We start from the raw sequence: 13,007 nt of genomic DNA, 5'->3' as shown, positions 1-13,007 counted from the left end.
TATCTGATGGCGCATAGCAATTGTCAACCGTTAAAATACAAACAACCGATTGATATAGCAGCCTATTGAGAGGGAATTTCCGAACGCAGGTTTCCCCAAGTAAGAGCCGGTTTTCTATATTTGAATGGTGTGTTTTTATCGACTTTGTTTACCGAAGCAATTGTTCTCCAGACATCTAGAAAATTAGACATGGTGGGGAATCAGAAAAAAAGAAGCCGGAAAGCAATAGTAAGGTTATTGCAGGCTATTTGTCTGGCTACATGATAAGTACTCGAGAAAAAGTGTCGAAACAACATAAGAAATTGTCCATATAATAATCTGTTCTATCATGCTGCCTATGAACCAAATTGACGTTTCCTGTCGATAACCAAACTTGTTAGACTTTGATACCTTTAGAATCGCGCGTCAAAATCTGGTTTTTCAACTTTGTTGATGTTCCGGTTGATGGAGGTGAGCAACTGCTCCCAGCCGACTCGAAGCGTTTCCATGGTGTAGGCGGTTTAGGCGGTTATGAGTGTGTATCGGTTTTCAAACACCATCGATTCTTGAATGCCCTGGTTGAGCTTCTCCAACTCTTCCATGTGCGACTTGTAGGCGTAGACGTTCTGCTCCTATTCTTTCAAGCGGACCAACTGATTCTCCAATGATCCCTGAACATTCATTCAGTCGACAAAATACACAGAAAATCAGTTTGACGACATCAAAAGGAGAACAAGTCTTTGAAGAGACGGACCTGCATTCCCATTGCGATCAAAGCCACGGCGTCCATTTGGCACTCAATCCATGGTCCATCCGAGTTAGCCTTTTCGGCAAACTGGCGGCGCATAAGCTCATTGTTCTGTTGTTTACGAAGCCGGGACGGCCTCCAGAGTGCCGTCCCTTTGAGGAACCAACAGACGGACTTCCGCCCATTTGGAAGTTATGTCCTTAAACAAGAGAAAAATCAAATTAGTCCAACAACAAAGTACAACTTTTAAGGCAATTGAAGGGCTGGAGAGAAGGGTGAAAAAATCCGAATAAATAAAAATGAAAAACGATAAAAAAAAGAACATTCCCCATAAAAGAACATGCCCATTCACCAAGCAAACAGGCCATGGTTTACCTTGGGTGATGATTCATCCTTTTAACAAAATCAACGAGCGTTTGCAGCAGTTAGTTTGGGCCACACAAACACACGACACATAATAAATAAGTGATTTTTTTTTTAAATCAACGCCAACGTCGACCCAGTTGATAAGCGCCAAATTAAATTTAAAGCACGCAAATATAGTGAATCAGCAATAAAATCGTATCGAAATTATTTTAAAAACAAAAAACGACCCCCGTGTTATCTCCGCGATAAAAATCCGCAGCAGAGGAGTCGACAAGAGCAAGTGAATAATTTTTTTTTTTTTTTTTAATACCTTGGCCGTAAGACTGGTGTATGGATTGTCCAAGCCGCCGGGGATGCTGTGCTGGCTAGCAAACGACTCGACTTGTTGAACCAGACCGACTGATCGATTGGTATTCCTTATCCGCCTCGCCAAGCGTGGCTTTGAACTCTTCGTGAGCCTCCAACAAGCCCTGGATTTCTTCCATCGTGTGGATGATGAACATGTCGACCAAATCCTCACGTGCTCCACCCAACCAGTTGTTTAAAGGCTATCAGTAAATAAAAAAGAAAGATAAGCTTTTGAGAAAATGAGAAAATCAGCCAATAATATGAAATTAGCTATCCAGAGTATAATGTAAGTAATACTGTACAATTCTAGAACAGTTTTAAGTTGTTCTAATTTGCCGCGTTTTTCCTCTAGTTTCCGATCAGCTGAACCAGCAACTACTCCTGATATTAGAGAAAGCGGGCTATATCGAGCACTTCCTGCAGTTGTGCAATTTTTTTTTTGTTTCAAATGGCGTCCATTGACTTCGGATTCGTAGGAGGTCCACAGAGCAAAAAAATCTACGAATAAATTGAGAAGGATTCAAGTTTTCTTTAGCACAATGAGTTCTGTTTTTCTCTTTTACCTGGGATGACGGACTTCCATTTTCATTTTCTGCTTCTGCGTCCGATCTCCGTGCCGAATGACGGCCACAACACGACGCAATTCCATCCTGGCAAAAACGAAATCCTGATTAATTATCGTATCGACTTTTTCGCTGAAAACATTTTAATACATCTTGCCAAAAGTCGTAGGCACTATCGGTGGGTCATCGAGCTGGAAAGGCAGAGCCCACGGAATATGTAAAGTGGGCGCCAAACGACGTGGAATTATATTTCCAAGAATCCTGGCGCAATCGTCGTAGTATTTTGCCGAATTTTTGACAAAACTAAAGCCAGCATTGACATCACAAACGAACGACCTGCCATTCGCCCTAACCAAGATACTTTAATTGAGCATTAATAATAAACAGCATGTAAATAGGAAATTACCTCAAGAGGTCAAAGCCGCTAACGGTTTGATTGATTGTTGATGAATCAATGAATCAAACCGTCAAAGGCTAGACAAACTTTACGCTGTTATTAACGTCCGCCTGCAGGGGACTATTCAGTTCGCTGGGTGGAAGGCTGAGCGGCTCAGAGCTGGCCGACGTTTCATGCTCCTTCACTCGACGTCCGGAAGAGTCGGAATCGACGGAAGTAATAGTCTCCGACATGCTTTTCGAGCCGTTCTTCAAGTGACGCAATAAAACACGCTGACTCATTTGCTGGTTGGGACTCGACGGATCAATATCCGGAGCGATGGCTGCGGTGGCAAGTGGAGGAGCTGATGACGTCACGATTTGATCCTCTTCTTCATCCGCCGAGGGAAGTTGAGACGAGTTGAGGGATGAGCAGGCGAAACTGGGTGGTGCCGGAAGCAACTCCTGAGCGTCCTGAGATCCCGGCCAGGGTGGAAACTGGACCATGATTTCCTTCTCCGTCTCAGATAGTTCGGCGGATGGGGGATCGGTGGGGGCTGGTGGTCGCTAGGGAGGCGGAGTGGGCGGATGGGGTGGATCTAAATCTGAATCGCAGGTGACGACAAAGGAGGTGGTGCCTTTGTCATCCGAGCTGGTGGTCCCACCACCACCTCCGCTCTGCCGGACAGCGACGGATGAATGCGGCTGGAGGACTGTAACTTGCCAAGTGCTGCCAAACTCGTCGCTATAGTTGCCGGCCGTATCCGGACACGAAACGTTCGAGTCGAACAATTTCTGGGCCTGCAGCAGTTTGCCTTCTTCCGCCGGATTGGGAGGAGGTCCATCGTGCGGATGAGGCTCCGAATCAGACCAGACGACATCTTCCACGTCGGTGAAGCCCAACGAGCGGTTCATGTCTGGCTTGGCCGGAAGCGAGGAAGCAAAGAGATCGTCGTTGTTGAGACTGCCATCATCGCTGGATCCGCTTCCGCTCAAGTAGCGGGTCGGGTCGTGAACCAGAACGCGACCGGCCACAATTTCTTCTTCGACGGGCGAGCGCGCGTCCTGATTTAATTTCATTTGTGTATACCGTGAAGGGCTGGAGGGCCGGCAGAGTGACGCTGCGGTTGGTGTTGGCCACGGGTTTGTTGCAGCCGTTGTACAGGTTCTCCTCGCTGGCCCGCCGGACGCACAAAGCCGAAAAGAAAGACGAACGCGATTTCTTCTTCTTGGCACCGTGATCCTATGGGAAAGTGATACACAAATCAAATAAAATGTTAACAAAAACAAGTTCAATCAAAAACCCCCCAGCAAAAGAATGCACTTAATAAAGTCGTTCGACAGCCCAGCTCGGCTATTTATGAGAATGCTCTTCCGACTTCCCATTCACATAAATAACACACACAGATATATTTATTATAAGAATGTGTGTCTGTGTGTCTGTGTCCACCCCTTTTAGTAGTGTAACTGGTGATGTTGGCTCCAGAGAGGTCTTTGTGTACATATCGATCCTACATCTTCTTCTCCCAGCCGTTCATCATCTTAATAGAAAATGGTGGGGGTCAACCACAATTTCTATCTTGTATTTCCCACCCACTTTTGTTTTATTACATCACCAGAGTAGGAACTCTCGAAGGCTTTATCGACATGCGCCAAATGGTAATAATATGTTACCCGTGTAAATCTAACAGAAGAGGGCCAAAAAGAGATGAACAAGTCATCCGGATGATCGATGGACCTTTTTTGTTTCTTATCCATCCTGGAATCTCTTCCTCCCTTTTCACACTGAATATTTATGATGATGAGAGAGATTCTTATTTGTTTCTTTGATGTGTATATCCCTCCCGGCCTGCGAACGAATTTGACGACAGAGAATGTCTGTTGACAATATCTGCAAAAAGAGGAGCTAGCATGTGAAAGGAATATCCAAAAAGCTGTGCCAGTATAGGATACCGGACCACTGGAGACTCTACGAGACAGAGGGGGGATCTGTATGCTCCTGCTGTATTGATTTTTCCTCTTCTCTCAGATCTCTCAGATCTCTCAGTGAGAGCAAACAAAAAGGGAAAGAATAAAAAGGACAGCCAAGGACACACACCAAGATGGCTGCCCTTACATCTATCATAATATGTAAAAAAAGATCCTGTCAGGATTTTTTTTTTTAATTATTTGGGGCTGATCAAAGTTGAGTGAATTTCTACCAGTGTTACTACCTTGCGACTCGTTAGGCATCCGAAAAATCCTTTGGCTCTTTGGCGCACGTGGGACGAGCGATCCAGCACGTCCGTTTCTTTCTTGTTGATGCAGTATTGCTCGCGAATGTCTTCGCGCGAGTAGAGGGCCGTCTCGTATTGTTGCTGCTGAGATGTAGTGGGTGGAGTCTCGGCTTTGCTTCCGCCGCCTCCGCCGGAAGCGCCGCGTTGATTTTTAGTCGTGCGACCCATTCGATCGCCAACGCCTCCGATGTTGGTCGCCTTAGTCGATCCTACGTCCACCTGAAAATACACACACACACACGTCAAAATGGTCACCAAATCGATTATTTCCCCCCTGGGCTAATTATACGTCAAAATGGAAGGGGGGAAGGGGCGTGGTGTTTCACTACTAATAATAGAAAAGGGGGTAGGATCGGTCGCTTTGATCCTGTATAAGTGCATTTGACAAGTAATTGGGAACGTCCATCATCTCTTCTTTTCAGTTTAGACGACTGAATTTGATCATTTGCTAGATTTTAATCTGTGGCAGGACTGCGACTGACCTAAATGGAAACGTCACTCCGGTTGTTGCCGCGGTTGCCTCTGCTGCCCGGCTGCTGCTGTTGGCCGCCAGCTGATGCCGACTGATGATGTGACGGTGGTCAAACGCCGAAATCTCTCGGCAATCCTCTCAACACACCTAATAAATAAAAACAAAATTTGACACATGTGTAACCATTGGTTAATCATTGCATTTGACCAGTTTTCTTAAATTGAATTCCCTCGTGAGGTTTAAGCGCGCGCGCGCCTTTATTTGAATAATCGATTGGACAATATCATCGTGTCAAAAAAAGGAGGAGGTGGATGTTTTAGCCGCAAAGTAAACAAGATTCCCTCATTTTTTTTTACCCCCCTCAGGTCCGCATACATCAGGGGGGGGGGGGCGTCCATTGGGGAATCTAGGCGGATACAGGATACATACACAATATAATAACAAGGCCCCGGCATTTCTTAGATACGAGGAAATGCAGCCTCCGGGCCGTATCTACCTCACTGGCAATCCTATATAAATATATACGATGCTAATAAGCTTTTGACAGCCAGCCTCTTTCTCTCTCACGGACCTTGGCTCTCTCTCTCCTCCTCAGCGCCCAGCAGCCAGCCTTTGTGACAATTTCAACAAACGCATCGACCCTAAATCTTGTTTAGCAAACTGGCTGGATATGACATTCGATTAGAGGCTAGATGTAATATTACTATATTAGGGTTCATTACGAGTCACGCTAGACCTCAGCGCGCTCCGAAATTGCCTGTAAATCGCATCATCCAAATGATACCCCCAACCACGTTTTTTTTATCTTGGGCGGGGTATATTTTCTCCCGGCCTGTGATCATAATAATTCTCTGTCAAATAGAGAAGACGAGAGGATCAGATTGGATTTCAGAGCTATCTATATGCAAATGATTTATACACGCACCTAAAACACACGTAACAGGAATTTAGAACACTTTTTGAAAAAAGGAATTCAAATTTTCGCGCCATGTCAAAACACAATTAAACATTCCAATCCGGATAAGATACGACCTAATAACAAAAGAAGAAGAAAAATAAAAAGAAGTTGGGTGCTGGTTTGATCGATTGTTTGTCTGCCATAGTTAGACGTCGGACAGGATTTTTTTTTTCAGGAGCCTTTACGGAATCTTGGGACAGATTGTTTCGCTGCGCCACGAAAAACAAAAAAAGATAAAAAGTTTCTTTTTATTTCCGTCTGCTGGATGACGACATCGTCGCCAACATCCAGATCAGATTTCCTATTTTGGTTTTTATTCTTTTATTATTACGCCCTCCCACCGTGAGATAACCGCATCTTGTCTGCTGCCCTGCTACTACACCGACGGCTCCCACATCCAGCACTTCCGGACATTTTTCCCCTCCCCTCGCATTCATTCCTTTAGGGCGAGAAACGAAAGTTGCTGATTATTATGTTTCCACCATTCCGGCGCAGAAACACACAGAGAAAAACCTAACCGACCCGATACACATTCAAATAGTGTCTTGTACATTCGCTTCACTGGGCGCAGCAGCAGCAGAGTCTCAGCCGTCTCTAAATATAAACTCTCTGTTTAATCTTCTGAGCTGGGAGAATAGTTTTGAACGATGGTGTGTGTGTGGGTATATATCTGGTGCACCCACAAAAGCCAGAAGGGGACATCTATACACACGCCGTTCCTATTTATCTACGTGATTGCAGGCTTTTAGGAGTTGACACAAGGCCGCTATTTATAAAGAGTGGTGGCAGCCTACTGCACTGCACATGTGTACGACTATCTACCGATAATTGTCCAGGAATAACTGAAATTAGCGCAATTCGATATAATAGGAGAGAGAGACGACGTGATAAATCAAAAAGAAAATGATGTGTGAAAGAATAAGAATAAAAATAATAATAAAGAAAAAGTAGGAGGAACCTGGCGTTGCGTGATGCTGTTGAATGATGGCGTTTCCGACTCCGGCGCTCGTGTCCAGTCTCTCGAGTAAGCTCTTATATTGATCGCCATCTTTTTGGGGGGGCTCCTTGTTTTTTTTTCTTTTTTCTCTGATGCTTCGATCCTCCTTGCTGCTCCTGGATGAGCTGCTGCCCTGGATTGGGCTAGTGCTGCCTTCCACACGAGTGAATTGATAGGTTAATAATGATGGATAGACTGTATAGCAGAGAGGCCTATGTAGTATAACGGCGAATGCTGACACACAATCGTTTGAGGAGCTCAAACCTACAGGAGCGAAAGAAAACATGGGAGTAATTTAATTCTTAATGGATATTATAGCCCACAACAATTTTATACCTCTTCGTCCATGGCTCCTCTTCCCCCTCCTGTGTGTCTGTGATGACACAAAATTCAAGAGAAAATCAATAAACAGAGGGCAAAACAAAACAAATCAACACATCAAAAAATGCCTCGAGATCTTACGACGTGATTTGACGTGTTTCTATGACACAATGATCTAAGCTGATCTAAAAGTATATAACCATTTTACTAGGCAAAACATTTACATCTATGATGCAACTGAGTTGCCAACTTGCCATGCATCTGACTTCCTTTGATTAAGTGATTCATTCTTACGGTTTAATTAACAGCAATACTTTGACATACCGCATAGTTCTTCCACGATACAAGCACGACATCGTTTTTCATTTTTAAGTAAAAACCATCCTGGGATCCTGTTGGCTTTGCAAACAAAAACAATCAAGTCTGGAATTCTGGTTTCTGGATGACATTTTGGTGTGCAACATTGCCAGGTTTTAAAAAACACATCTCACCGCTCTCACTCACCATTGCAATTGCAAATTTGCAATGCGGTTTCCCGTCGGTTTAGAAACCGTTCCCTCTCTGAATCGTGATAACACATTTCTCATACCCATCGCACGAAAGTTTAAAATAAAATCAGATTTTTGGAAACATAATTAACCGACGTCGCCAGAGGGCCATAGGACAATAGCGTCGCCGTGATTCTTTGATCGCACAACAATAAAATAATGTTATGACTTCCTGCGCCCTTTTAATTTCCGTGCATTTGGAATTAACAGGCGACTTTTTTTAAAGTAACATGGATCAAAAAGTAAACATGCGCAAAAAGATCTTCGACTAAAGGCTAAGGGGCAATAAAAATAATAAAAGGTGAAATGAAATCAAATTAATAAATTTATTGCCAAATTTTGAATCAAACAATCGATGAATTAAAATTGTTTTTGAAAACATTGGCGTGAGTCATTTGCTCAACGAAAGTGACAGACCCTTTCCAAAATATTTGCCGCAATTCCAATCGAATTTGTTGAAACCAACAATATATTCCCTAAGAATCAATGAGTGATGGCAAATCACATACAGATTCTGAATCTTCCATATATAATAAAACAGCAAGCTTTTTGGGGGAGGACTGGAGGAGCCTGTGTCTGTCACGGATAATGTCACGGATAATGTCACGAAAATTTTGGGGGAGGAGCTTATTCATGTCTCAAGGGGGAGGAGCTTATTCATGTTATAACGCTGTGATGGGTCAGTCGAGTCGCTGCCCAGACATACCCAAACATGCCCAAACATGCTAATCACCACCAGATGTCTATAGCGTCGACGTGATGACGCAATCTTTGATGACGCAACCATGACGCAACAAGCCAACAACCAGAATTGCATTTTAATTTTGCAGTTATTTAAGTAATAGGTCGTTATTTTTCAATTTTAATCATTGAACTTTAAGTGTAAAAAGAGGGAGATATAAGTTGAGCAAATTAAATGCAAATAACTTGCAAGGTTATTGAACTGTAAATGAAAAATCCTTCAGGATAGCAGTTGCGGAAGGGAAAGTTGGATGCGAGGTTATATAAGGGTGCTCGACATGAGGTGATGTAAAGGTGTGACTACCAACACACTGTTTCAACTGAAAAGACAAGACAAAAATTATTCTCAACATGGCATATATAAATGTTGGCATTCCGTTTAGCGACGGTTTGTTGATTAGTGGGGAACACGCCCACTCCATCAACAAAAAAACCATAAAAAATCATGTTAAACCAGACAAGGGTACAAAAACCCAACAGGCATGTAGTGTCTCCGACTACAATCCAACCGGAGTCTCACAAGGCAGCTCAGTATTATATATTGATAACCTAAACGGTAACATTATAAACAATTACCGATATGAAAGTAAAAAAAGCAATCGAAATCAATCAGACCGTCGTTCAGATCGATGTAGTACCAATCCTGCTGAACGGAACGAGCGAAATTATCAGACAAACTGTAACATTCGATACCCGGAAGTCTATGATGAATCCGGGAATGGAAACAGAACTACGGTACGAAGGACGGGTAATCGTTATCCGGTCCAGATGGACATTTTATGTGATCAAAATAGCCCTAACCACCAACCTAAAGGTGGTAACAGGCGCCATATCCAGAACCACGAATCTCATAGAGCTCCACCAAACACCGTTTTTATCCAAAATTATACAAACTATGATAATAGGATTATTCACCACTACGGATGTAATCCAATTGGAAATACAAATTCCAATGGCCAACAAGGTCGTCATTTTAAAAATTATGACGGAAACCAGAATCATCACGACGGGTATCACCCCGATCGTAATGTTTCTGGAACCACGATTGAGCAACCAGTACGACAACCAGCAAATAAGGCTAAAATACATCCAAGCCGGCCATCAGTAGCGTGGACAATTCCGATGGGTGAAACTGCGACAGCTCAAAAGAAACAAAAAGTCAAAAACCAAAAAGAATTTGAAGCATATCCTGCGGAGGAGGTTACGGAAGAAGCTGCTCGTGCGCATGAACCGGAAAATGTAGAACCAGAACCGGAAGTAGCTCCAAGTGAGCAACTAGATGAACCCGACCCCCACGAACCCGAAGAATATTCAGCCCTATCTTTACCGGAAGACGCGGCTCGTGCGCATGAACCGGAAAATGTAGAACCAGAACCGGAAGTAGCTCCAAGTGAGCAACTAGATGAACCCGACCCCCACGAACCCAAAGAATATTCAGCCCTATCTTTACCGGAAGACGCGGCTCGTGCGCATGAACCGGAAAATGTAGAACCAGAACCGGAAGTAGCTCCAAGTGAGCAACTAGATGAACCCGACCCCCACGAACCCGAAGAATATTCAGCCCTATCTTTACCGGAAGACGCGGCTCGTGCGCATGAACCGGAAGTAGCTCCAAGTGAACAACTAAATGAACCGCACCCCCACGAACCCGAAGAATACTCAAAAGCAAAATATTTACCGGATAACGAGTATGCAACACCTCCGATTCAACCTGAAAAAAAGGTCCGAAAAGGGTTGGGGAAATTCTTTTCTGATATGTTTAAAACAAAGAAGCAAGAACCGGTTGGGAAAGCTAAACCTGACAAGACAAAACCTACCGACGAGACGCTCGTAGAAAGAACAACTAAGAGCGAAAAGGAAAAGGAAAGAAAAATCAAACAAACTGTAACCAATCAGCAGACAGCACAAGGGCAACGGGAACCGCAGAAACCAAAAGAAGACGAGAAAAAACCATCAGAAAATAAAAAAAATTGGTTCAAAAAAAAATTAGAAAAAGCAGAAGAAAAAATACAAAAATTTGGTAATAGTGTAAAAGAAAAAAAAGATAAAGGGATAAAAAATGTTAAAAACGGGGCTAAGAAAGTCACCAAATTTTTTAAGAAAAATAAGAAATAAATAAGGCGCGATGTAGAGGAAAAGAAACGGAAGAACGGAAAAAATGCAAGACAAATCTCGAAGATATATGACCGGAAGAATAAAGCGGAAGGATGGGACTGGATAGGACTGAAAGAAAAGGACCGGAGGAAGCGAATGAAAGAAAGTGGATGGAAGAAATGGACCGGAAGTAGAACAGGGAAGAATTTGACTGGAAGAAAAGGACCGGAGGAAGAACAAGGAAGAAATTGACTGGAAGAGAAATGGACTGGATGAATAAAGCGGAAGGATGGGATTGGATAGGACGGGAAGAAAAGGAACAAAGGAAGAAAATGAAACAAAATGGATGGAAGAAATGGACTGGATGAATAAAGCGGAAGGGTGGAACTGGATAGGACTGGAAGAAATGGACCGGAAGTAGAAAATGAAAGAAAATGGATGGAAGAAATGGACTGGATGAATAAAGCGGAAAGATGGGACTGGATAGGACTTGAAGAAAAGGACCGGAAGTAGAACAAGGAAGAAAGTGACTGGAAGAGAAATGGACCGGAAGAAAAACATGGAAGAATTAGACTGGAACCGATAATTTGTGTAGTAAAATAGATTTGTGATAAACTGGCTCATTTTACAAATAAAAAAAAGTTCTCATTGATGCCAACAGAGATTAAACAAACCAGTAGGTATCATCATAGTCTATAACAGCAAAGAAATGCGTTAGTTAGCACTTCAATGTTATTACTTCACTTTCACCTTTTTTTACTCGTTGCATGTATAGTTGCGAATGAGAGAATGAATGTCCGTAACGGAATGCAGCAGTATCAAACTCATTTGTTATTTGAGCCTTAAAAGCGGGATGTGTAAGTGTAACCAGTTGTGAGAGGGAGTAGGCCGTATTCTTCCATTAAATTGGGTCCTACAAAACAAAAATAGAAATGAAAGATTCTCGACTTAATAATTCGGTTTGACCTACCCAAAAAACAGATGGCAGATATTCGTTGTAGGTGATGTGTTGCACCAAAGCTATAACGATTTCCTTAGTCTCCTGGTAAAGTTTCTCATCGTCCCATTGGGAGTTGATCAAAGCCAGCTGGTTAGCATACTTGTCGTGCAAACGAAGCCAAACGACGATGTGCAAGACACAGTTGGACCAGTGTACTGATTGACTCGTTGATCACCTGATTATTTAAACAAATTAGCCACATTCAAACCAACCAGTATTTATTTTAGAATTCGTACCTGCGACGAAGCATTGGCTTCCGTATTCGTCGGAAATACAATCCTTTCGTTCGGGATCGACTGGTAAAACAAACATAGTCCCCGCCGATTGTCTATTGGGGTAACACGACAACTTTTTCAGCAGCAGTCGAGCCATAAATGACGGAAGCGTCCAGATAGGCCGGAATTCGGTTGAGCTAATTGCATAATCAAGTCGAATCAAGTAAAGTAATGAATTGCATCATTAGGAAAAAAGCGAGCTACAGTACCTGGTCGGCATAACCGAATTTGCAATCTTCTCGAGGAGCGATGACAGAGCGGACGAAATCGTGACAGCTAACGCCAAATTGACTCTAGAATTCATTGTCGTGGTCCACATCGATGGGGAAACAAAGTGGGTTCGGTGGGGAAACAGAGTTCGCTCAGGTGACAAGTACTTGCCGTCACCCGTGCAACATTGAATCGCCGAATTGGTCACTTTTCACAACAGAAAATAAATTAGCCTTGCTCATTAAAAACAGAGAAAATGAATTAATTAGCTTACATGTACGGAAAGTAGGAACGTGAGTAATATCGTGAGCGACAAGTTGACCCCAGTGCATCACAGTAATTGTGTTAATTGATTGAATTGATTGTCGGGATAATCTGAGACGCCTTACGAAAAGATGCGGCTGACAGAGTCAACTGGAGCCCGGAGGTATAGTCCCGGCCATTCACGGGACGTCCAAATGCCTTTTAAAAATTAGGACAATAAGTAAACTTGTTGAATGAAGCTAACTATTAAATTCACCATCTGCGTATTGGGGAGGTAAGATGCGTTCCAAAGGCGAATTCGATCTACCCCAATTGGGGTAAGCAAGATTGTTGCATATGAAGCGTCGTAAGTCCTAAGTAATTTCAGAGTAGCATTATTCAATCTGTATCAAAGTCATTCAAAAACACTTTTACCTGTTGTACAAAGCAGATGCATTGCAGTGCAAGCAGGCTATGCACGGCAAATGGACGA

The 13,007-nt window shown here is 43.1% G+C and overlaps 3 protein-coding genes and 1 long non-coding RNA gene across 4 annotated transcripts; 1 reads left to right on the top strand and 3 right to left on the bottom strand.

Annotated features, from left to right (window-relative positions):
• Window positions 1–530: 530 nt before the first annotated feature.
• Window positions 531–1,626, bottom strand: LOC124320147. The gene is made up of 3 exons (XR_006913782.1): window positions 1,404–1,626; window positions 734–926; window positions 531–650 (listed from the first exon to the last, which is right to left on the bottom strand). It is a non-coding gene; the product is annotated as an uncharacterized LOC124320147 (long non-coding RNA).
• A 1,516-nt stretch (window positions 1,627–3,142) lies between these two features.
• LOC124317784 lies at window positions 3,143–7,088 on the bottom strand. Its single transcript, XM_046782787.1, has 4 exons — window positions 7,044–7,088; window positions 5,138–5,274; window positions 4,593–4,874; window positions 3,143–3,622 (listed from the first exon to the last, which is right to left on the bottom strand). The coding sequence occupies exons 3-4, from the start codon at window positions 4,821–4,823 to the stop codon at window positions 3,350–3,352; spliced, it is 504 nt and encodes a 167-aa protein (XP_046638743.1). The 5' UTR covers window positions 4,824–4,874; window positions 5,138–5,274; window positions 7,044–7,088; the 3' UTR covers window positions 3,143–3,349.
• Window positions 7,089–9,460: 2,372 nt separating this feature from the next.
• On the top strand, window positions 9,461–11,504 carry LOC124320552 (sporozoite surface protein 2-like). The gene is made up of 2 exons (XM_046783384.1): window positions 9,461–10,414; window positions 11,448–11,504. Exons 1-2 carry the CDS (start codon window positions 9,461–9,463, stop codon window positions 11,502–11,504), a joined length of 1,011 nt encoding a protein of 336 aa, XP_046639340.1.
• Window positions 11,505–11,655: 151 nt separating this feature from the next.
• Window positions 11,656–12,869, bottom strand: LOC124317351. Its single transcript, XM_046782760.1, has 6 exons — window positions 12,792–12,869; window positions 12,546–12,733; window positions 12,271–12,478; window positions 12,023–12,198; window positions 11,757–11,961; window positions 11,656–11,699 (listed from the first exon to the last, which is right to left on the bottom strand). The coding sequence occupies exons 2-5, from the start codon at window positions 12,601–12,603 to the stop codon at window positions 11,864–11,866; spliced, it is 540 nt and encodes a 179-aa protein (XP_046638716.1). The 5' UTR covers window positions 12,604–12,733; window positions 12,792–12,869; the 3' UTR covers window positions 11,656–11,699; window positions 11,757–11,863.
• Between the last annotated feature and the right edge of the window lie 138 nt (window positions 12,870–13,007).

The sequence above is a fragment of the Daphnia pulicaria genome, chromosome 1 (genome assembly GCF_021234035.1).
Source record: "Daphnia pulicaria isolate SC F1-1A chromosome 1, SC_F0-13Bv2, whole genome shotgun sequence".
Taxonomy (NCBI): domain Eukaryota; kingdom Metazoa; phylum Arthropoda; class Branchiopoda; order Diplostraca; family Daphniidae; genus Daphnia; species Daphnia pulicaria.
The sequence above is the reverse complement of the archived record's forward strand: the minus strand, read 5'-3'. Positions and strand labels throughout refer to the sequence as shown.

Excerpts from the sequence above, each read along its gene's own strand:
- LOC124317784 (XM_046782787.1), bottom strand. The coding sequence starts at position 4,823 with ATGGGTCGCACGACTAAAAATCAACGCGGCGCTTCCGGCGGAGGCGGC. Across the intron at positions 3,623-4,592 it reads GATGCCTAACGAGTCGCAAG|GATCACGGTGCCAAGAAGAA; the intron begins GTAGTAACACTG and ends ACTTTCCCATAG.
- LOC124320552 (XM_046783384.1), top strand. The coding sequence starts at position 9,461 with ATGGACATTTTATGTGATCAAAATAGCCCTAACCACCAACCTAAAGGT. Across the intron at positions 10,415-11,447 it reads CGATTCAACCTGAAAAAAAG|AGATTAAACAAACCAGTAGG; the intron begins GTCCGAAAAGGG and ends TGATGCCAACAG.
- LOC124317351 (XM_046782760.1), bottom strand. The coding sequence starts at position 12,603 with ATGCACTGGGGTCAACTTGTCGCTCACGATATTACTCACGTTCCTACT. Across the intron at positions 12,479-12,545 it reads CGTTCCTACTTTCCGTACAT|TGACCAATTCGGCGATTCAA; the intron begins GTAAGCTAATTA and ends TGTTGTGAAAAG. Across the intron at positions 12,199-12,270 it reads AATTCGGTTATGCCGACCAG|CTCAACCGAATTCCGGCCTA; the intron begins GTACTGTAGCTC and ends TTATGCAATTAG.